The sequence below is a fragment of the Emys orbicularis genome, chromosome 5, assembly GCF_028017835.1.
Source record: "Emys orbicularis isolate rEmyOrb1 chromosome 5, rEmyOrb1.hap1, whole genome shotgun sequence".
NCBI classification, from domain to species: Eukaryota; Metazoa; Chordata; order Testudines; family Emydidae; genus Emys; species Emys orbicularis.
The window spans coordinates 42,341,747-42,367,137 of NC_088687.1; the positions used below are offsets into that span (position 1 = coordinate 42,341,747).

Consider the following 25,391-nt stretch of genomic DNA (forward strand, 5'->3'; position numbering starts at 1 on the left):
CTTTGTCTGGCCTAGAAAAAAACAAAAAGTCCCGCCATGCACTAAGCTGGTCCATTGTTATGGGCACACATGTATTAGTGGTCTAGTAAAGTCTGCGGGATACTAGTACCATGCTTCATCAACAATAAACATGGCTGGGTGCCTTCGTCCTTTAACGAATCTTGTGGTCATCGGGTGGTTCGCTCAAGGTCTGCCATGCCAGCTCTCTGAAGGGCTGGGGCAGCACACAGGGGAAACATACACACACAGCCAAACAAACATCTAAGGACACTAGTGACCCACGATTGCTGATCTGGTAAGTAAGCGAGCTGTCCTCTGTACACTTTAAAAATGGACAGCACTTTTGGAGTTTAAGACATTGCTATGTGACTGTCATGACGCATGGCCTCCTCTACCCAAGAGGGAAGCCATGGTGCATCTGGGAAGTGTGGTCCAACCAGGAAGCCTGGCCCATAGATAAGATTGTGAGCACAAGGAACCCCAACTCCCAGCACGCACCACAATGGCATTTCTGAACCAAACTAATTCAGTTTTTGGTCCAAATATTTTGGGTTTTGATTTTTTGCTCTAAATTTTCTGTGGAAATTAAAACCCATTTTCCAACTTGCTCTATACATCACCCTCCTCTCTCTCAGGTAGATTCTCTCCCATAGCATTCTAACAGGCTGGCTAACCTACACCCACTCCATGTGGAACTCTGTCCACCTCTAGCGATAGCTAGGACACCTGTAGAGGTTGATAAACTTGCTAGAGCCTTGGTTAACTAAGGTCTTTTACTCAGGCAGCAGAGGTTCATGCTTTAAGACCCAGAAGTCCCAGCCTCCATCTACACACCTGATGACCATGCAAAGTGCCATGCTTCATCTTCTCAGATACACTATTTGCCTGTAGATTTCTGGATGACTGGTTTGAAGTCCCTCTTCTCTACCTAGCTTTGGAATCCCTCACTTATAATTGCACCCACTCTTTAAAGTCATATCCATGTTCACTTCAGGTATACCAGGCATTCCTAACATGGATTTGGTGAGATTATGCTGCTTTTTGCAGTCGTATATTTCAAAGTATGTTGACCAACATTCCAATAATAAAGCAAATATTAATGCTCATGCCAGTCTCTATTTCCAGGATTTGCCATGGGTGATCTGATCTACTTTTTCCTCCTTGAAAGAAGAGAGCATGTAATGTTCTTTTTTAAAACAAAACAAACAAACAAAAAAACACAGATGAGCCAAAGTCATGAAGATTAGCTCTGACTTTGGGTCTAAATCCAAACTCCCCTCAAAGTTCAGGGATGTTTGGATTTGCTGTTCCAGTTTGGATTCATCTCTGATTAAAAGATTATTTTATTTAATTTAAGAAAGGCTGACTTACTAAGACATAAAAAGTGCAACACACATAAGGAGTTCAAACCTAAAACATTCACTGCCACATGAAACCATCAAAATCAACAATTTAACAAGCCTTAAAGAGAATTAGATCTTCACGAGCTCAATCCTGCAAGGTGCCGAGCATCTCCTGGAAGTGCTGAGTGCCCCAGTCCCCATTCAAGTCACTGGACATTACAGGAGCACAGCACAATGGGGACTGGCACCTCCAGGAGATACCTAGGAGCTTGCAGGATTGAGCCTTTTAGGTTGGATCCAGTCCCTACTGAAATCAATGCAAAGACTCCGACCGACATCAGAGGCAGTTATATAAAGCCTTATATGAACAGGAACCACAGAAGGGAAGATCAGGTCACCTTGATTCTTTGGCTTACAAAATGTGTTACAGTCTATCAAGGACTTGGCTCCGGAGAAGCCAAGACAATACACAAGACACTTGGGCTCTAATCTAGCAAAGAACTTCTACATATGCCTATCTTAAGCACAAGAGAAGTCCCATTTACTTCATTGAGATTGCCCATGTTCTTAGTTACACATATGCTTAAGCGTTCTTGTGCAACAGGGCTTTAATTCCAAAGGGTAAATATTACCTTCTTCCCCCCCCCCCACTCCCATTTCAAAATTACTCCTATAACTGACCAAGAGTGTCACCATTAAAAAGTCAGCATTTATCATAAAGTACCACCCAGATGGCAACAGTTTTTCCAAATAGTTGAGAGGAAATTACCATGGTAACTGTAGTATTGATGGCAAAAAGTTATTTTTTAATTTCTACCTTATAACACTGTACGTCAGCAAACAAAACTATTAACAGCAGCTAGACTGGCCGACAAATAACCACCTACAGGCTTTTGAAGGCCATAAAGTAATAAAAATTTGGGGCCTGATTCTCATTTATACCAAGGCCCCCTTTGCATCACTCTGGCAGTAAAAAGAGGTCTTAAAGTCGACATAAATTAAATTGACACTCACCTTAAGACTTCTCTAATAGCCACAGTGCTGCTAAGCGGCTTTACTGTTTCTCAGGCTCATACTCGTCAAGTTTAACCCAAACTCCGATTGATATCAAACTACATTGATAATGCAGCTATCGTTTGAAAAGCCTGTCGGAGAAAAATAGCTACTTCACTCTTCCAAAGCTGCCCATTTTGTTTGCTCGTTTTTGTAAGTAAAAGAATATCTGAAAAGCACTAAACATGCGGTGTACTCAACAACTTGATAAATGTGTATGACCTTGGAATTAAATAATTCAGTCTTTTTTCCTAAAAAAAAAATAATAATAAAGAAAGCATCAAGCAACCATTTTAATTCTGTCCTCTGAGCATCCAGGGTGTTAACACGGTGTTCATTTTACTACTTACATTGCATAACAAGTTAATCTTGCCTTTGTAGTTATTAAGACACTAGTAGATTTTAGACTTTCACAAAACTGTCCTGTAATATGTAAATTTATTAAGCAGCTTATCAGTTTGTCCTTGCTTTCCTTGTGTTCTCCCCCCACCCCCCGGCTTCACTCTCGCCTGTTAGGCTGAGATAGTACAGTTGCACTATATTTATTACAGTGTTGACTGATTCTCAAATACTAATCTTCCAGTATTACATTTGTTAAGTATGACTTTAAACCACTCTACTGCTTCACAGTAAATACCTCCTTTCACATTAACCTTTGCCATTTCATTATTCTAACTCATAGTTTGCTGAGTTAGTCCAGACCACCACAATGTCTGGTTGTTAATGAACAAAGCATCTGAATTTAAAGCTCTGGTTGGCTAGGATTCTATTTATAAAATAGTTTTGACATTAACAACCAAGTGGCTTTTGCTGCACAGTAGTCTACAGCAGAGATCATTTCACAAAATGACAATTGGCAAACAGATAAATGTATGTGCACAGCATTAAGAATATTGAAAATACAATACTCTTCCAGACCAATTTGTTTTTAAAGAGCTCCTATAAGATATTTAATAGCAGCCCTTTGCTTTTGATCATGACAAATACAATGGACTGTTTGGATTTCACAAGTCAAATGTGTGTGTCAGTTGCAAGGCATGGCCTAGATTCCAGTTCACACCATCAGGTGTCACTGTTGAGGACACTGATGAAGATGCCCAGATCAATGCAATCCATGAGTAATGACTCTATAGATCAGGGGTCGGCAACCTTTCAGAAGTGGTCTGCCGAGTCTTCATTTATTCTAATTTAAGGTTTCACGTGCCAGTAATACATGTTAACGTTTTTAGAAGGTCTCTTTCTATAAGTCTATAATATATAACTAAACTACTGTTGTATGTAAAGTAAATAAGGTTTTTAAAATGTTTAAGACGCTTCATTTAAAATTAAATTAAAATGCAGAGCCCCCCGGACCGGTGGCCAGGACCCGGGCAGTGAGAGTGCCACTGAAAATCAGCTTGCGTGCCGCCTTCGGCATGCGTGCCATAGGTTGCCTACCCCTGCTATAGATGTATAGCAACAGAGGATAAAAGTTGTAACTCAATTGTCAATTGAGATTTTTCTGTGTTGAATTTTTCCTCTTTGGGTTCAGGGTAATGGAACAGACCACACTTCCTCTATCACAAGCTCCTTTAATGGAATAAGTGAGAAAAGCCTCCCACAATTCAATTCAGATTTGTAGAGTACACAGAAATTAAAATGGGTATATCCAGAAGTACACCCCAACCTTTCAGTCTGTTCCTGGTGCTCACATGCCAGTATTAGTTATTAAACAACTATTTAGAAATATTTTCTGGTTGTTGGACTCAAAGGAGTATCTAAGCATCCTATTTTATTACAGAATCCTAAACTCCAGCAATACCAGAAACAGCTTTTACCTGAGCTATCAAAACAGGTACATAGCACAACCAGCTTACTTCAAAAAAATGCGTCTTCAGGACGGTAAATTCCCTTTATATGCACAAAAGGAAGCACGTTGTACAAATCTTAAAACCTAGATATCGGTGCTCTTAAGCGTGATCCTTCAACAGAATCATCTCAGGGTGAGTTATTCTTCTGTACGTATTCCAGTCCACTCAGCGATGTGGTTCATCTTATTTGTGTGTGTGGCACATATACACACTTCATCCCCTTTTAAATCCAAGACCATGAACTGCTCTACAAACACTGAATTGACTATCAGGCTCATTCTGTCACACTTATGTTGAGTAAGGCCTTATATGATACTACTCTGCAATAATTATGGTGACAGAATCTGGTTCTGTGGTTTTCCCCACAGTCTAGATCAAGCAGTTCCACCTATATTCTATAAAAATTGAAAAGACGAGCTTTGCCAGTGAAGGGACGTGCAATTTAGCATCTGTTTGGGTTTCTGGTAATTCATGTGGGGAATTTGTAATGGACTTCAAAAAAAGCTCCTGTAAAGTACCCTTTGCAATCAATGTTAGGATAAGCTTATAGCAGTCGTGATACCAAGAGAGCATTCTGTCCTAAGACATCTTTGTTCTCTAATTACCAGTATTCTTATATTTTATAGCTCATCATAAGTACCAGCAACAAATATTTATTCCTAACTATATGGTTTGAGGTGATGAAAATCATTAGAGCATTTACCCACAGCACAATCTGAAAACTGAACAATGGGTTAGAAAGACAAAATTAAAATCCAGTAGTAGCTTTACAATCCCAACAAACTCCACAAGAACTCCTCCTTTTCATACAATAAAAATGTCTTGAGAGGTTAACATTATAAGAATTTCTACGTTTCATGAGGGTAATTACAATGTGCCAGTTAGAACAAGAGGTCTGGAACCCCATCTGAATTTAAATATTCCATTTTCTCTTGTTAATTAGAAAATTAGCCCTGTACTCTATGTAATTATGATGACATATTCCACGTTATTCAATTGAACTATTAAGATTAGGACTCTCTTGTGTTTGATATAGATAATCTGTATTATGAATGATTTTAATGTTTTAATTGTTTTACTGCTTTTTCAGCAATGTAACTTCAGTAATAAGTTTCAGTAATAGTAGCAGCAGCAGCTAAGTAACTGGAGTTAATGATATCAAAGTTGAATTCACTTTGCTGATCTAAATTAAGAAATGTCCTATTTACAATGATTGCAAAACATGGTCTAACAGAGTATCATTGCAGTATCTTTATGAAGGCTGCCACAGTTCAGGGCAACCACACCTGTATTTCCCCTGAGTGGTTCAGCAAGGGCACCCACTCTCAGGTTTCCAATTCCCTGACCATTGCCTTTCTGACTGGAGACCCACATCTCCCCCTCTTCTGATAGGGGTGCTTCCAGGCTGCACAGTTCCCTGCCTTCACTGTGTATTTCCCAGCACAAACAGATTGCCCCAGGACACCTGCTTGCTTTCTCTTTAGAGATGGATAACAATTATAGTTGCTACAAGTACCACACAGACTTCCTATGCAAGCCTACTTTATTCTTAAGCTTAAAAGCATTACAGAAAAAACATTAAAAACAAACAATAAACCTCCACACATACTAACAAGCTTACCAGAATTAACCTTAACCCTAACATGAATTCTGGCAGGCTCAGTCCAACTGTACCCTAAGATCAGGGCCTCTGTGGACTGGGGCCCTGTCCATTTACTGCATCAGGAAGAAAGCCCTTAGCCAGTTTAAAAACCAGGCTACTCAACCAAAAACCTTCTTTGTCAGTGGGTCCCTGGAGAATCCAGTTTGAACAAGTAGATGCATACCTTTCCCGGGGGTGGCTTCTATGGAGATGTAACAACATGAGTGAATTTGCCTAATAACCTCCTGCTGTTTTCCTATTTACCCTCACCATGGAAATACATACAATTGTACAATAACACATACATAATTACATTTTTAGTACAATGAACTCCAAAGACTAATTCAATAAGGTTTAACTTAATTCAATAAAGTCCATTCAGGATACTGCAGGAAATTGTCAGTCTGTCACAAAGGCTATACAGGGAGATATTGTATTTTGCTTTAATAATAAATAAGGGTTCCATTACTAGAGCCATTCCACAAACAAAACTCCCATTGATCCGGTGCCTGGAGTAACTACAGAAATTGGCCCAAAATTTGCATAACAGTAAAAACATTAGACTACCAAAACATTTCCATATTAAAGGAGTATGGGTTGGTTTTCGTGAATTACACCAAATGTCAGAGCTTTGGCATCCTATATATTAAAGAAGGCTCCAATGCTGCAAAGACGTATGTATTGAACTTTATGCACTGAGAGTAGTCTCTCCGACTACTCACACTGTGTAAAGTTAAGCACGTATATGAAGTGCAGTACTGGGGCCTTAGGGTACAACAAATCAGTAAAACATCTGGAAATTTTAGTAAACCATTACTGATGATGCCCAAAGACTTATAACACAACTTGGAAATAGGAGCGCCCAATTTACCTTTCATTATTTCCTATACCTCTATCATGTCCACTCTGTCTCCTCACTAACTTAAACACTCCCAATCTTTACAATATCTTCTAACATGGGAGTCTTTCCATGCCTCTAACCATTCTTGTCACCCATCTTTCAACTCCTTCCATTTCTCCCTGGTTTTGGCACAGAGAGACAAAAACGAAACCCAATATTCAAGACGAGGCAATACAGTTTGCCAATTGTATAATATTTTCAGTATTTTCTATTTAGTTATTTATACAACCCAACACTTTCTTAGGGTGTTTGTTTGTGCAGTTGGTTTATTTAAACATTGTTGCATATTGCAGCCAGCTCAATTAAAATCTCTGCTCAGGAATGCCCCTCTTTTTCTCCTGAGTGGCTCGAGTTAATTTAGAATCCAGTAAAGGCCATGAGTCGTTCGAACTATTTGTTTTCAAACTGCGGAACGTCCCCCCTGGGGGGAGCACGACAAGGTTATCAAGGGGGCGCAAGGAGGGGCACGGGGCTGGCTAGGTATCGGAGTCAGGGCAGGGCAACAGATGGAGAGTGGGCAGGCAGTCTCAATGATTCGGGGGAGGGCAGGGACAAGCAGCCCCACCCTCCCCCACCCAGCCTTGCCTTATCCCAGTAGCAATCTGCTGCTCTCCCCCTCCTTCCTTCCCTCATCACTGGGGATTCCCAGCATGCTGACCCCACTGCTGTCCAGCCCTGGCCTGGACACTCAGCTGGTTGCAGCCCCATATATTTTAAATCCTCTGGAGCTTGCGGCACCAAGAGTCGCTGGGCAATGGGGAGGGAGGGCAAGGATCCACAGTCCACTCCGTGCCGCACTGCCCTGGGCTCCTCTAGGGATGGATCCACCTGGGTCCTGCTGATACCCCAGGAGCGAGCCATCCATTCCAACTCTCTGTTGCCATTATGTTGCCCATTCACCTACCTGATTTTAATAACAGTAGCTGATTTTAATGAGATTACATAGTTTCGTAAGCAGCTCAGGCACTTTATTCCTAAATTATTTCATAACTCTTGTATTAAACCAGCTATACCTTGTGACTTTTTATTCAGTTCTGCAACATACAGCATTCAGGTAGACTGCTAGGCCCATACAGAGCCCCACTCTAGCCAATTGAATCCATGTGGGCACAGTACACAACTTGCACGCTATGCCAGTGGTTCTCAAACTTTAGCAACCTAAGGACCCCCATTTTGATTTTAAATTGTTTCATGGACCTCCAAGTCCCCCACTCAGTCCCAGGCCCCACCTCCACTCCACCCCTTCCCCCAAGGCCTTGCCCCCACCCCACCTCTTCCCACCCAGCTCCACCCCTGACCCTCCTCTTCCCCGCCTCTTTCTGCCCCCACCCCCGAGGGCTCCTCCACCTCCCTCCCACGCCTCCTGCACGCCGCTGGTTCCCACTGGAGGCACTGGGAGGGATGGGAGGAGTTGATCAGTGGGGCCAGCAGCCCCGGACATGATTCTGCCCCATCCCCGCTCCTCCCCCTCCCTCCTAGCACCTCCTGCACGCCGGGGAACTGTTCCCCGGCGTGCAGGAGGTGCTGGGAGGGAGGGGGAGGAGTTGAGGGAGGGAGGGGAGAAGTTGATTAGCGGGGCTTGTGGACCCCTGGAGTATCCTCGTGGACCCCCAGGGGTCCACAGACCCAGTTTGAGAAACGCTGCGCTCCACAATATATTTAAGTTGCACCTCCCTCATTTGACCCCTACATTTTTGGCAATGCCTCATCTTTATTACCTGAAAAGAGTAGGGATATAGCGAACATCTGTGATGAAGAGTGATTAAAAAAAAAAAAAAAAAAAATCATTTAGCTCTTCTGCAATGACTAATCAATTACTACCTTCCGGTAATCCTGCAAACCCATTAAATCTCTTAAAGCTTCAACTGGAATATTTAAAATATCTTTTGTTTGTTTTTATATCTTTGACTATTTGCTTGAAAATTATTTTTAAATTCTGATTTCTCTGAGCACTCCTAAAGATTTTAGTGGGAGTTTGGTGCGAGGGATATAGGATAAACCCCTAAATAATTAGCCCGGATTCAACTAGATATATAATCACATGCTTATCTTCAAGCATAGGAGTAGTACCACTGAAGTTAGACAGAGGCTTAGCTACCTAGCTCAAACGGGGCTGTAAAGAGAAAATCTAACAGAAGCAGTATTGTGTGAACTATTCTGGAAACAACAGGAGTACTTGTGGCACCTTAGAGACTAACAAATTTATTAGAGCATAAGCTTTCGTGGGCTACAACCCACTTCTTTGGATACTCCTGTTATTTTTGAGGATACAGACTAACACGGCTGCTACTCTGAAACCTGTCATTATTCTGGAAACATGAATTCAAACTATTTTTTTAATATAAACAGTGTTAGAAATGGAAAGAGAAATGGATTTTAGATGGTTTCAAATTCTGTACAGCAAACTTCAATCAGTGATTTTAATTAAAACCTTTCAAAGACTACACTAGATGCTTTAAAATGCCCTCAGTCCTTGGGCTTGTTAATGGTGAGATGTTTATTTATCGTACATCTTTGAGGACAAACACTCACCTCCCAAAAGGGGGGGGACAGGGAAAGAAAAGTATTGAAGTTGCTTTGTTTCTTATAATCTGCAATTTTACTGCAAGAGATAAAGACTAAACAAGAGACAAACAAACCTTAAGCAGATTAATAACATGAAGTGAATGGTAAGAATTCAACAAATTTACCTGGATGGCAGCCAGGTTCTTTTGTTCCTGCGATGGTGCCTCATGGACAAAACGCAGCCAGTTAGAATATCGTGGATTGCTAGCATCCAGAACATAAAGGACCTCGCCTTTACTCCCTCGAACCTGAAATATTAAAAGCCATTGAACAAAATGAACACCAGAAACAGTATCTCGGAGAAAGGGGAAAGATTAAATCTTATATGTAAAGAAAAAAACAAAGTGCTAGATTAATTTTTGTTGTATGTTTTAGACACAAGCACAAAGACATTGAAAGTGTCCAGTCCACCTGGTGTTTGGCAGGTGAATCCTGCTTTCAGCACATATGCTCAGATATTGGCAAACATTTTTTTTTTGCCTTCAAGCACATGATGCATTATCTACTTACGATATCTCACGGTGGATATACTACTCAGAACTCCAGCAACTGTGTCAGCTTCTTCCACTATGTTTACTCTCTCTTTTCTCAGGCTTTGTCTTCACTACCCGCCGATCCGGCGGGTAGCAATCGGTTTATCGGGGATCGACTTACCGCGTCTGGTGAAGACGCGGTAAAATCGATCCCTGATCGCTCTGCAGTCGACTCCGGAAATCCACCTCGGCAGGAGGCGGCAGCGGAGTCGGCGGCAGCGGTCGACTTTCCCGCGTCCTCACCGCTAGGTAAGCCGACCTAAAATACGCAACTTCAGCTACGGTATTCACGTAGCTGAAGTTGCGTATCTTAGGTCGGACCCCCGCTGTAGTGTAGACCTAGCCTCAATCTCTTCCTTACTGAACTCTACCTCTCTCTTTCCTGACTGACGCCCATCTGCCTCCTCTCTCTGACTCTTCACAAACATACTTCCTTCTATTCCTTCTTTGCTTAGGATCTTACCAAATGTTTCAAAAAACAAAAACTGATACAATCAAGAGGGCACTTTCCCTTTCCTCCCTTGCTACTACATCCTCCTCCTCTCCCACTCCACCTTCGTTCACCTCCCTCACCTACGTTCCCTTTAAGTTGCATAGCTGCGCAGCAGCCGCTCAGGGCTGCGGCGGGGAGAGATATGTCTCCCCCAGCCCCGGACCTTCCACAGCGGGGAGAGGCACCTCTCCCCTCAAGCCCCAGACCTGCCGCAGCCAGGTGGAGAGGCACCTATCCCACGGTTTCGCATCTCCAAATACTTCCTACCTTTGAGCTGCAGCCTGTCCCCCTGAATCTCATCTCTCCCACCAACTTATTCAAATACCTTTCATAAAGTCATCTTCTTCTTGTAACACATCCCTCATTAAATCCTCCAATTATATTTTTGTCTCCTATCATTTCCAGGCCTTTTCCTCAGTCAAGGCCCATGTACAAACATACTGTGCATCTCCTCTTAGTCCCATCACTTCCTTAAGCTTTGTTTTCTATACTGATCTTGACACAAAGTATAAATATGTGGCCCCAATGGTCACCATTCAATCTTAAATTATACCTGGCTGAACTTTCACCTGAGCAGTGGAGGATATGATAAAAATCAAATTAATGTAATATACAGGTGAAAGGCTGTAAGTTATTTAATTAGAGTGCGACGGAAATGAGCCTCATTAAGTGAAGGGGCTACTTCAAAAGACTGCACTGTATCATGAAAGGTACATTTTACCTGCACAGGTGCAACTGATGAATGAGTGATCATCACACTCATTCCACCTTAAAATGCCAGTGATGGGAAAAATCAACCTCTCTACCAAGGTTTATTGATCTAGAACCAGGCCATCTTGTCAGATTTTCTCAGGTCAGGCCTGGTCAGTATATGGATGGGAGAACCACACAGAAGGTATACTGCATGAAATGTTCTTGTCCTACAGAGCCACGTACTGCTAGAGATCACTAAAGATTTCATAGCATTTTTTTTCCATAAGCATCCCTGGTGTTTTGTCTACCTTCCAACTCAGGTTGGCAGAATGTTTCCACCTGTAGTTTCAACTGGCTAAACTATTCTTCACTCCCCCTTCTAAAAACACATCTGGGGGTTGGTGACAAAATATGTCTGCTTGGATTAAGAATATAGATGGAATTCACATAATCACACTTTACAAGTAAACTCTGTATTTCCACAATAGCACAAGTTTATGTTGTACTCACAGCCTAAAAAGACCTGAAAGCCATAAGTGAGCACCGCGATAGTTACGTTGCTAAGCCCACACTGTTCTAAATATGTAAGCTGCAGAACACAATCTCTGTATGAAAATGTTTATCAGCACAGATTTACATCTTTGAGCAATTAAAGACAAGCTAATGGCTTTGGGACTTGGCAATAACTACCAAGAGTGGGAGTCAGGGAGGCCCACCAAGCTGGTCCTAGAAAGGTTTTCATCAGATCTTGACTTAGAGAAACAATCAAGTTCATACTATAAAAGCCATATGTTCTTCTACCTTCCTTTTAATCTATTTTTTCATTTGCTTAATCCTCAAATTATATTGGAAGAATTTATATTCATCTCAGTTTTACAGTCATCTCAGTTGGGCGCTCTCAGTGCCTGCCAACGCATGAAGAGATGTCGAACGTGCATCAAGGATTTAACACATAAGGAAACTATTGACCAAAATAATCCCATAAAACCCTTGAAGACATGTGTTTGATTTTCTATTGCTTTTTTCACCTCATAAAGACATAATGTTGCATTAAATATACAGATGTGAAACAGAGGAAAAAAGTCAAGAAAAATATATTCAAAACATTGTATGTTACACTAGACTGGATTAGTGACATTTACGGACGCCCTGTTCTCACTGATGAGCCAGCGGGGGCTCATATGAGCCCTTTCTTAACAGAGCTAGCCTCTGAGCCCCATGAAAGAAAACAACTTTTATTTATAAAAGAATGCCTCCAGCTCTTATCCTTGCAAAGATAGCTCTAAAACGGTAAACTAATGCAAATCAATCACAAGGAACAAACAGCTGGACTCCAGTTCTACAGTTTGAGGCATGGGGAACCTAAATGCAGACACTGTAAACATCAGTAATTAAGTTTGGGGTATACCTCCAAGAATCATTTCCCTAAAATCCTTCAGCTGGCCCCCATGCCTAGTGGTGTGGTCATGGAGCACAGGAATAAGTTATGTTTGGGGGAGTAGGAGACATTCAAAAACACGTTTCACAGATGTGTGCTAAAATCCTATGTTCAGATGTGCTGGTAAAACTGTTCAGCCATCCAAGGGGATAGAACTAAGATGGCTGCCACTCAGACAGATGCTGTATTGCAGGTGTGCTCATAATTGCCATAGCCGCAACCATTGTAGCAAAGGGGTTTCCCCTCCTTCATACCCCACCAGTGCCATTAGGAAAGCATAAGAAATGTACTATGTAATTTCAGTATCTCACCCACGCCACAGCAGCTGCTCCAGCTGTGCTAGTGAGAAAGGAAGACAAGAGAAGATGTCAAGCAGCAGTTGGGCAACAATCCTGAAGACACAGCAGCTTGCCTCTCTCCTCATCAGACTGAGGCTTGGCAAGCAGGCACTAGAGCCTCAGGAGCCAATACTGGAATGGAACATGGAGCCTACACTTGCCCTCTCCCCACCACCACCCTGGGGAAAATGGCTTCCACTTATAATCACCCCCAGCTAAGAGATACTCACTACCCTACCCCAACCCCTTTCTACATAAACTAGAGTTTCCTGGCTCCAAAGGCCCCTATCCCCATCCACCCACCAATGGTGACACACTCCCACACAAGACTAAGGATCAAGGAATGGCTTGATTACAGTCTATAAGTATCTACATGGGGAACAAATATTTAATAGAGGGCTCTTCAATCTATCAGAGAAAGGTACAACATGATCCAATGGCTGGAAGTTGAAGCTAGACAAATTCAGACTGGAAATAAGGCATAATTTTTTTTTTTTAAATAGTGAGGATAATTAACCATTGGAACAATTTACCAAGGGTCATGGATTGGAAGTTTTTCTAAAAGATCGGCTCTAAGAATTATTTTGGAGAAGTTCTATGGCCTGTGTTATACAAGAGATCAGACTAGATGATCACAATGGTCCCTTCTGGCATTGGAATCTATGACCAGAAGTGATGTGCTCCCTGTATGTCCAACCATCCCACAACTAGAGGCTGCAGGAGAATCTGCCTGCCACTACTATTGTCAACAGGGAATTGTATGGAATCGATGGAAGGAAAGAATATTTAACCAGGGAAACTCACATGTATCACAGACTCAGGCTGGACGTGTTTGAGGGAGCCTTTTGCAAAGAGTAACCGCACAGCATTGCCTATTCTCCACACTCCCAAATATATATCTGAATAGTGGCCATTCATAAGAGACTGTAGAAAACCTATTTAAAAGAAGACAAAGTTTATATTGCTAGTGGCAATATGTTCATGTTCCCTACCTTGCCAGTAAACAGGGTGCTGACACCTGACTGCAGGAATAATTACATATATTTGAAATTATATTTTCCAGCTTCGTAATAATGGGTCTAGTCTGTGTCCGGCAAAATGATATGCCCAGTTTTAAGTACAATTCCTGAAAATCAGCAAGTGACGTTTGGCCTCATAGTCCAAGAAAGGATTTTAAAAACCATTCAAACAACAGTATACCCCAGACACAGAGCTGGCAATTATTTCAGCTGAAATGGTTTTTTAAATGGTTTCCTAACAAGATCAAATTTGAAGTGTTTTAAAACCTCACAAGACTCCTGTGAGGTAAATAAGTATTCAGGCATCTACAATATTACCCAGGGATAAAATGAAGCCCTGAAAAGTTAAATGATGTGCCTGAGGTTACACTGAACGTCAGTGTCAGAGCTGGAAATGGAACTCAATATTTGGGCCAAAAAACATGTCCTTTCACCATTACACTGCAATCAAGTTATTTTTGTAAAATCATTCCTCTGATTGAAAAGTTTTTCCATGAATGAGTAGAATGGATTTAATTTAACTGAGAGAGAGGATGTGATCCCCATCCTCCCCGCCCGCAGACCTCTAAACGGAAGGGCAAATCTGCAGACAGGTGGAGCCTGATGTTCTAGCATCAGCGGCAGTAAGGTAATATCCTAGTAGAGCATTATAAATAATTAGATATCTAAAATGCATGAAGATATCTACAGTGTGCAGTGGATGATAGCACACTTTTCATATTAATGTCTGGAAAATATCTACCTGAGCTTGAACACAGTGGTGTCAAATACATTACTGAGTTAATTCAGTCAAATTTCTTTTACAATAAATGAAATAACTGAGACTTATGTGATCAATTTAATGTCTCTAAAAGAAAATTCTCAGATTTCTATTAATATCTTGCTGATCTTTCTCCAGAGAAAGGTAAGGATGTATAAGTAGGGCCCTACCAAATTCACAGTCCATTTTGGTCAATTTCATGGTCACAGAAATTTAAAAAAAAAAAAAAAAAAAAAAAAAAAAATCGCAAATTTCATGATTTCTGATATTTAAGTCTAAAATTTCATGGTGTTGTAATTGTAGGGGTCCTGACCCAAAAAGGAGTTGTGGGGGGTTGCAAGGTTATTGTAAAGGGCTGGAGGATTGCAGTACTGCTACCCTTACTTCTGCGCTGCTGCTGGCAGCGGCTCTGCCTTCAGAGCTGGGTGGCCAGAGAGCGGCTGCTGGTGGCCGTAAGCCCAGCTCTGAAAGCAGAGCCGCTGCCAGCAGCAGCACAGAAATAAGGAGGGCATAGTATGGTATTGCCACCCTTACTTCTGCGCTGCTGCCTTCAGAGCTGGGCCCTCAGTCAGCAGCTGCCACTCTCCGGCCACCCAGCTCTGAAGGCCGCAGTGCAGAAGTAAGGGTGGCATAGTATGGTATTGCCACCTTTACTTCTGTGATGGTGCTGGCGGGATGCTGCCTTCAGAGCTGAGTGCCCAGCCAACAGCCGCCGCCCAGCTCTGAAGGCAGCTCAGATGTAAGGGTGGCAATATCGTGACGCCCCTAAAATAACCTTGCAAACCGCCCCACACACACACACACACAGACCGTTTTTGAGTCAGGAGCCCCCGTTTGAGAAATGCTGGTCTCCCCTGTGAAATCTGTGTAGTACAGGGTAAAAGCACAGAAAAGACCAGATGTCACAGTCTGTGACGCATTTTTTTAACAAAGTTTAAATTGGAGTACTAACACTTAATTCAATCAACTCCGGATTCTTAAAGCCATTTCAAAAACATTTAATATTTTAAAGAAGTTTAATAATTAAGGGCTTGATTCTTCACTCACCACAAGCCACACCACCTCCGAGAGTAGTCCCACAGGAATCACTAGACTAAATGTGCAGCAAGGTGCTACTCAATGGGCCTGTTCCAAAGACCACTGAAGTAAATATCTTTGATTAGGGCTAAAGTGAGTAAGGGTGATAAAAATCAAGCTTAAACCAAGCACTTAATAAAATACATGAATCTATACTAAATAACTGATGAAAAATTGTGATAAGAAAAATTATTACTGGTCAAATTAGGATGGCCATAAAACCCCACCAAAAGCATTTCTAGAAGAGTCAAAATTTATGCCAAAATTTGAAAATTAAAATTAAAATCAGGGTAGGGGAAAAACAACTGGAAACCCTATTTCCAATGTTTGAGCTTGGATGTGGTGGTAATTTTAAATACAGGCACATACATTTCTGTGCATGATTGTGAGAATGGCAGGGGAAATAGTTAGACAAAGAATATTTCTGGAAAGAGGAGGAAACAAAGCTGCCTACAGAGCCATTGAAGCAAACCATTTTAGAAGATGCCTTAAAATGTAAACATTCTCTAAAGAATAAAAGCATCAGAAGAACATTCCATCATGTCATAGAAGAACTGCACACTACATTGCTGAATCCCATTTCACTGACATTGCAAGCAATCTTCTGAGCAAGAAAATATAACAAGCTTCAGTTCAAGATTTTTTTCTTCTATGAAATCTCAGAAATATTGTGAGCTGTTACATTGTGTATAAAAGGCACTTCTCCCATTCTAGCTCACATTTCTGATTAGCAGGAAAGATGATATAATTCTACCAAAGATTAAATTAAAAACTTTCAACTTTTCATACCTTGAACAGAAACATTAGGGGTCTGATCCAAAGCCCACTGAAGTCAATGGAAGTCAGGTCTTATAACTGTAACCAATTTGTCACTGCAACAGTGTTGAGAGTAAGTAGCAGAAACAAAAGCTCATTTCATTCTCTAATATAAATAAACATAAGCAATAGCTCCCATAAAAAGACTGATTTCTAGCATGTGTCTGCGCCTCTCATATTTAATTTACAGCATTATCTTGGCAGATAGACAGAAGCCAAACCTAAAATATATAAATGTTCATTGCTATAAGTGTATTATGTGCCAGCTTATCCTGACCAACATTGCTTCATGGTTTGTCAGGAAATTTGGAAAGGACTAAGTCCTTCCAGTCCTCTCTGCATTAATGTTTGCCAAAAATCAATGCTAAAACAATGTTTGCCATATTCCAACATTACTCAAAATGAAAAGCCACTTGCTTGGTTCTGGGAAAATGAGAAAATGTATGCAAGAGAACACCTTCCCCCCTCCCACATAGCCTGCAGAAAACAAATACTGGGGGTAACATTAAAGTAGCCTCCCGAGGTAAAAAGTTATGTAAAATAATACGATGCCCAAAGAGTATTCTGTTCTGCCTTTATTTTCCCTTTGGACAAATAAAGCAAAGTTTAAAATTGCCATGCTTTGGATTATATTCTAAATAAAATAGATGGACTTCAGCATATGAATATATAAATTCCATCAGGGCATTTGGGTGGCCCTAAAAATTATGAGGCCAAAGCTCTCTTTCACAGATCATCATCAAAAATTAGTTGCATCTAAACAGTATGACATGCAGTTAAGTCCAAGAGACTGATGACCTTAGACAAAAATGCGATAAAGAGTCCTGTGGCACCTTATAGACTAACAGACGTATTTGATCATAAGCTTTCGTGGGTGCATACCCACTTCGTCAGACGTGTAAGGTGCCACAGGACTCTATCGCTTTTGACAGATCTAGACTAACACAGCTACCCCTCTGATACTTAGAGAAAATGTTTGAGTTAGAAACCATTTAAAAAAATACAACTACTTGGTTATCTACCCTTCAGTTTTTTCACCCCCTTAACTCTTCAATAATAAATTGCAAGCTGCAGCTCTTACTGAGTTGAATTTGACAGCTGAATCCAGGATGCTCTTGTATCAATCCTTTAGAGAGTCTCTTGAATGAGCAAGTGTAAATGTTTGACTTCTTCAAAAGAGTACAAGTCGCATAGGAATTGCAGGCAGAATAAGGACATTCTGCTATATATAACAATCACAAATATTGATATTCTCAGATCGTTATTTAACAAAATTACTGCAGATCACTGGAACACAATAATTCTTTTAAGTACTATGTTTTACAAAGACCAAAGAAAAACATGGAAGTACAGTTCTCTTTCAGTGTGACCTTTTAAAAAAGCTCATTCAGAATGTTGTTCTCATCACAGATCAAGCACAGACCACAACATATTGTGCACAACCAGAAACGCATGGTGGTAATATATTTTCAGGTGAGCCCGGCAGAAAGACTACATTTCCCCTGACTTTTCTAGAAGATGGTCTCACTAAATGGAGGCTAAGATCACATATGACACAGTGAGAAAACATGTTCTGTCACTATCCATATTTATCCAATCTCTGAAAAAGTAGAGCATTTTCCTTCTTAGCCTCCAAAACTGCAGTATTTTGATTTTACAGATTTACACTTTCAAGTAATTTTGCCTTAATAGTCACTAAAATATGTATTCATATTACACTTGGTCCAAGTAAATGGCTACTAACTTAGCAAGCTATTATAACTGCCCTACAGAGTTTCTGGAATAACCATCTATTTGGACTGTTCAGCTGCTTTTAACTTTATAAATTCCTGGCCCCAAATTTCAACTCCAGGCTACTCAGCATGATTAAAATTACATTATAGAACTTGTATTCAGATCAACTCTAGTAAACACAAACTGCCTGGGTTCAAACATCCAGGAAATCATAAAATTTGGTATGCAGGAAACTTTTCAAGACTCTCAAAACTAGGTTGGAGTAAGATGTTATGCAATGGTTTTAGAACAACTCACAAAAAAAAAAAAAAAAAAAAAAAAAACTCATTTTCTGGTTTGCTATCAATGGGGTCATGTTAATGTTGTCAGTAAACACATGTGTTTGGCTTTTATTTTTTGCCTTACAAAGAAAGGATACATTCAATATAAACATCAGCAACAAGGCATTTGAAAGATTATTGCATTCCATGAGCAACCTAAGTTAGAAGGCCTTCATCTTGGTGCCTTTACCTACCCAGTGTGTTCTAAAATCTACCCCAGGTAGGATATCTTATTGATTGAAGGTAACCTGTAGAAATGTAGTGAAAAAGTGAGATAGTTCTACGATACCAAATTGTAGGGCATTCAGTACACAACTGACCTCAAATGCATACTTTTTTTAAATTGATGAAGGCCAATGAAATAAAGCCAGTTGCCATGACACCACAACTATCAGTTGCTCTCCTGGAATATAGAACCCACTCATACAAAGAAGGAACATAGGTGTGTTTGCACTGCATATATTCTCTCAACCAGTCAAAACGAGAACCAATCAGTGGTGAAGACCTTCACAGGATTGAATAAACCATCCAATTGTGAACCTTTTGCTGTTCCCACATCACTAGATTTATACTGATTTGGGGTATCAGGAGGCTGTCTTTTAGCATTCTTTCACAAGTTGTTTAGCTATGCAGAATCTGATTTCTAGCATGCTTTTACAGATAGCTTGATTGTGGTGAGACCAGGTTATATTGTGTATGTAGTCTATGTTAATACTAAATTATTATTTTTTAAAAAGCCTCATTTCCCTTTTAGGAAATGCATAGATAATTCTTTGAATACATAGTGGGAACGGGACATTTCATCTGCTGCCACACAATAAACAAGTTATAGTAACCTTTATGCCTCCAACCTCAGGAGGAGGGACAAGAAGCTGTGCACATCTCTCTCCACATTGAGGGAGAGAGCGAATTTTTATGAGCTTGCGCTGTGCAGATCTTTCTATACAGTGCAAGACAGTATTATTTTGGGTTTATCTCCCAAAAGGAGTGTACAAGTGAGTGCTGGATGAATCCTCTCTCACAGAGCTGACGTCAGTCTGCGTCTGCAGCTAGGTGTGGCCCTAGCTGTGTGTGTGTGCTGCAAGAGGCTGGAGAACCTAATTCATTTAAACAAGGAGAGGGAATCCAGGCTGGTGGAGCAGGAGAGGCTCAGTGAAACCCCAGTACATCAGGTGGCATCCCGGATGGGAGGAGTACAACCTGTCACAGCTATATATTGTACTGCAATTGTCATTAAAAAAAAATGGTAGCCACCTGTATAACACAACGCCCAATTCATATCAATGAAGAGTTAGAAACATTTCCAGATTTATTGAATACTGCTTTCAAATATCCTTGCTTAAAACACCTTGAATGTGGAAAGTGCTATATAAAAGTAATGCAGTTTTTCTGTAGCAAACTGTGGGATCTTGAGGGGAGCATGCCATAGAGTAGCTGATCCATGGCTCTTCCCTACTATCAGTCCCACAGAGCTCCACCCACCCAGCTATGTGTCTCCAAAGCTTGAGGAGATTGTGCCATGCAGCCACTGCTCCTTCCCTTCTGCAATTTTTAGGCCCTTTTACAAGTTCCTTTCTTTATCCTCCTCTACACTTGCAGAATGGAGAGAAGAGAGGAGCCAATTACCCGCTAACCTACAGCACAGATCTACAATACAACTGGAAGAGTTCGAAAGCAGCATGAGGTTGGGGCCCAAAAAAGCCTTACAGCCACGTTAGACTGTAACAGTGTTTGAAAAAGTTTTCAAACACTAGCAAATACAGGACCTAATCCTAGGTATCTCAAACCCAATGATCAGGCCACAAAGCTGCTCCCTAATGTAATTTTTTAATCTCTTCCATTGCAATATGTTCAGCTTTTAAAGGGGCATGGTCAGGCTAAAATTTTAATAAAATAATAATCATCATCATCATAACAAACAGTCTCTTAACCATCACTAACATACATTGTTGTTTTTTTAAAAAAGGCTTCAGCGTTCATAATCAGCTTTTCACCTTGCTTGTTGTTTACTTTTTTCACATTCCTCAGCATGGATGGCAATTAGTTTCATTCTTAGGGTATCATAAATTAGCAGGATTTAGGTGTTATTCCTTATTCCCTTAAAAGGAAATTATTTCCCTGAAAATATATTTTAAAAAAAAAAAATCAAAAAAACATTTATATTGATGTTAGGCTTTGTAAAAACTCCTACTTCGGGTCAAAATAGTCCCTCGAAGTTAATAAAAAATTATTTAATATATAGTAATTAAGAGCCTAATTCTGCAAATGCTTTCTACTGGGTGTGATACCACTTTGGGATTACTCATGGTAGCAAACACTACATGTGATAGTACGCGTTTGCAGAATCGGCCCCATAGATCTCACCTCCCACATCAGTCTGCAGTCTGTGTTTTCATCCAGTTCTTGAGGCATTCGCTTCTCTCCTGCAAACGGGCCAAATTTTTCACCCTAAATAATGATTACACAAAGAATGCATGAGTTACCAAACTACAATCTTTTGTATCACCTTTAGCTTCAGAAGAAAAAGACAATTTTGTTCTATCTGCCTCCCATCCTCCTAAGGAGCACATATTAAACAGGGTTGCAGTGGAGAGCTGGATGGCTAAAACTTAAAGTTCATACATCACTTTGCAAATTTAAGGCTGTGTCTATCATGTAGAACTACAGACATTATTATACAATAAGATAACGTGTTTGGGGTTTTTCTTTTCATATTTTGTGACATTGTTATTTTACAACAGTTTCCCCTACCACATATATCCTCCATTTGGCAAATAATATTTTTCTGTATTTTGAAAGAGGCTGAAATTCACATGACATTTGTTTAATAAAGAACTACAAAACGTCAGCACCAATATTATCTCTGCATAAGGTTATAAGAAAGTATTTTGCAACAGGCAACCTTATAAGGGGTAAAGTATTTGGCAGCTATAGAGTTTACATTAGATTTGCATGATTTCAACATTGTTTTTTGAAGTATCAAATCAAAATACTCAACATTGAGGTTTTTGAACATACAGAAAATCTGTTTAAGTAGCACTGAGCATGTACATGTCTATAAACTAATTCAAGCCTATGTAAACAAAATAAAAATTGTAAAATATTACCTGTTATTCACAACACATGCCATGAACATATGAATTGATATGTTCCCCCAACAGTTTTGTCCCAAACATATCACATTAGCAGCATGGTCAACCATTTAACTACGACTTTATTCCCATAATAGTGTTGTCTTCAGTTTGCAGCAACAGACCTTGTATATTGTTGGGCTTCAGAATACTTTTTTGTTGTAGGCATTATCCTAACTGAAATGCTTTATGTTCCTTGCTCTGTGGCATAATTTTCTCTTGTTCAATTAAAAAAAAAAAAAAAAAAAAAAAAGTGTTTTTATGTAGTATATGTTCACATTTTTAAATATATGTTCTTGTCTACCATATCCCTTTCCTGCCTCCCTACACTCAATCAGATTAGGTGGCTTTTCAGCTTCCATGCTCTGTAACTTTCTCAGACTAACTCACAGAAGGCCAACTGGGGGAAAAACAAGGAAATTTCAGAGATAAGGTTTGTTCGAAACAGCAGAAAAATACAGGCGATATAAGGTCAACTGTATAAAATGGTAGGAGAGAGATTAAAACGATATCGTGAAAAGTCCTTAAGATTTGTAATTCATGGTAGAAACTCCTCAATTTACCTGATAGAGGTCACATTTCCACATTACATAATACCCAGTCCCTCAAAATTCTTCCAGGTAATCATAGAATCATAGAACTGGAAGGGACCTCGAGAGGTCATCTAGTCCAGTCCCCTGCACTCAAGGCAGGACTAAGTATTATCTAGACCATTCCTGACAGGTGTTTGTCCAACCTGCTCTTAAAAATTCCCAATGATGGAGATTCTACAACCTCCCTAGGCAATTTATTCCAGTGCTTAACCGTTCTGACAGTTAGGAAGTTTTTCCTAATGTCCAACCTAAACCGCCCTTGCTGCAATTTAAGCCCATTGCTTCTTGTCCTATCTTCAGAGATTAAGAACAACAATTTTTCTCCCTCCTCCTTGTTAACAACTTTTTATGTACTTGAAAACTGTTATGTCCCCTCTCAGTCTTCTCTTCTCCAGACTAGTTTTGGTGGGATGAAATTTGCATACTAGAAGTTAAGTATTCCAGTCTTGTACAGGCTAACTGAAATGGCTATTCACTGCTGAAGCATAATAAAGTGATACAAGTTAACTGTGACTTAGCTGTGTCCAAAGACTGGATTTATAAACTGAAAACAGTTTAAGTGTAAAAAGATACACATGTGAAGTGACACATACCAAAAAGTTCAGCTGTAACAGAAGGCAACAAGGCCCCAATCCTGCAATGTTTTATGCAGATGCTTAACTTTACTCAAGTAGTTCTAGCTAAATTGATATAATATATGTTTAAACAGACATGGGAGCGTCCACACACAAAGTTGCACTGGTTTAACTAAAGGTGTGATGTTAAACCAGTGCAACTTCTATGTTGTTTTGTGTGTGTGTGTGTGTGTGTGTGTGTGTGTGTGTTTTTACACAAGATCAAGGCCCAAATCTGTAAGGTATGGCCGTTTGTGGCTCCTTCTCCCCCATCTTTCCAAGAGACAACACCAACATGCTATTCAGCATTCAAGAGCTCCTGCTAGGGAAACAGAGAGCATTCCCCTTGTATCCTTCTTCTGCAAGATGGACATACTCCTCCCTGACACCAAGATCTTCAGTCCCCTTTTACACTAGGCCATAGAAGGGAGAGTAGACAGGTGCCACCCAAGTTGGAAAGGATATCTATTCTTCCTTCCCACCAAGTCACAAGAGATAATGCCATGGGGCTCGTCATTATTTCATCCCACAGAGCTAGGAGAGGGAGAGTAACGGTCAAGGATCAAACCTCTAGGAGGGAAGAGTGAGCATTTATGGCAGCAATTTTGGGGAAGCATAATCAGCAGCATAGGCTGAAGTCTAGAGGTTAAGTTAGGTGCACATAAGTAAAAATGAGAGAGGAAGGAGTCTCAGAAGCTAGAAACAGGATGATTACTGCACTCCAATAGCTGCAGCTGATTGCATGAAAAAGGCTCTGTGTTGCTATGCTCAGCCAAACCAATATTATAATAAATTAGTTGTCTTTATACTCTTAAGTATAAAGACAATGAATAAGGGCTCCTGCTTTTAATCAAACAGAATCATCCAATCCCTTACTTTTCAGCACTGAAACCCCAGCAAATTAACAACTACTTATACCATATTGTGTACTGTCCTTCTCTAAAAGTTTGACTGAAAACTATATTTTATTTTTAGTATTTAATTCTCATTTTTCATTTCATTTCTAAATGTGAGTTTTAATATTCCATCATCTTTTAACATTAGTCATATACTAAAGCAGTAAGGTTAGCAATGCTTAGAGGCCATTAGTCAGTCAGTCTAGTATTTGTAATCCATTTCTATTTACTGTCTCTCTCCATCACTGTGTCCCTAATGCAATGTTTATTCTTGGAACTGGATAAAACAACTGCAGAAATCTAAAGCACAGATCTAATCAGAGATAAAAACGTATCAACACAACCCAATTAAATATCTAAGTATTCTATGTATGAGTGCACTTTAAATAGGACCTGTCTGTCAAGGTAACCTCAGCTAAAAAGTCAACTTTTATAATTTAGTTCCTGTAAGCAAAAAGAACATAATGCCAGATTCTCCTTTACACACAAGATAGCACTATAGTTCTAGAAAACACTGTTAAACCTGAATATCAGCAAGCACAATATTACATACACTTAGGCCTTGTCATCACTTGGAAAAATTGTGTGGTATTTTTAAACACATGCTAGCAAACATGTTAAAATTCTAGTGTAGACAAGGCAGCTGTAGCTTTAATGTGTGTTTCTTGGATGAGGTAAGGGGTTACTTTACCAGCCAAATCATGTTAAAACTGTAACTGCTTTGTTTACCCTAGTTAATATGTGTTTGCCAACACATGTTAAAAATACACTTCCTCCCCTGGTGTAGACATATGGATCATTTTGGTTACTGTTGATAAACATTTGTATAGCTCCATAATTTTGGAGGGTTCTGAACAGAGATCTTTAAAAGGTCACTAGTCAAAAGAATTTATAACATAAGGATAGGATTGTAACTTTGCAATCTTCCCCCAAGTAAAGGGAAGTGTTTAATAATACTAACTAGCTCTTACATTGCATAGCTGCACTGCCCCAGGAGCAGGCCAGCGTGTAGACTGACTGTCACAATTAGTTCCCTGGTTTGTCTCTTGATCCAGAGGCAAAGTAGTCTGTGATCGCCCTTCTCCAGCAGCAGATTACTTCTTTTATGTTGGCTTAGTTCCTCTGGCCAGAGAATTGTGGGGGAAGGAGAATCATGGTTCTGCCTACCTCCCCACTCCCACCCCACCCCTCGTGGCCCCATCCACCACCCACCAGCAGGGGCAGTCCTGCAGTGCCTGATCACTTCCCCCGCCCCAGCCTCCCCAGCTCTGTAACTGGCAATAAGGGTAGCCCATGCAGGGCAAGAGACAAAACACAGAATACTAAGATAACAGACAAAGGAAGGGTCCTGGGAAAGGATAGATGAGGGTTAAGAGTATGGGAGAAGGAAAGAGATTACACAGCAGGCAATGTAAATTCTTATATTTTAAAATAAAAGCTGCAAGAGGAATGGACAGCAGTGGAAGAGAAATCAGCAGTGGAAAGCAAGGCAAATAGAGTGCAGAAGAGAGATTTCAAAGAGGAGAGTGAGGACACTTGGTGCACAGGAAGGAGGAGGTCATTGCAGACAGCTGTGTGAAAA

At 40.3% G+C, this 25,391-nt stretch overlaps 1 protein-coding gene across 2 annotated transcripts in view; it reads right to left on the reverse strand.

Annotated features, from left to right (window-relative positions):
* Positions 1-25,391, reverse strand: part of PRDM5 (PR/SET domain 5) — a 140,876-nt gene that overhangs the window by 107,185 nt on the left and 8,300 nt on the right. For both annotated transcript variants that reach the window (XM_065405377.1, XM_065405376.1), the window contains exons 2-3: positions 20,940-21,023; positions 9,480-9,602 (exon numbers count right to left, since the gene is read on the reverse strand). In XM_065405377.1, coding sequence (XP_065261449.1) covers positions 9,480-9,602; positions 20,940-21,023 — 207 coding nt within the window. The remainder of the gene's footprint in view (positions 1-9,479; positions 9,603-20,939; positions 21,024-25,391) is intronic.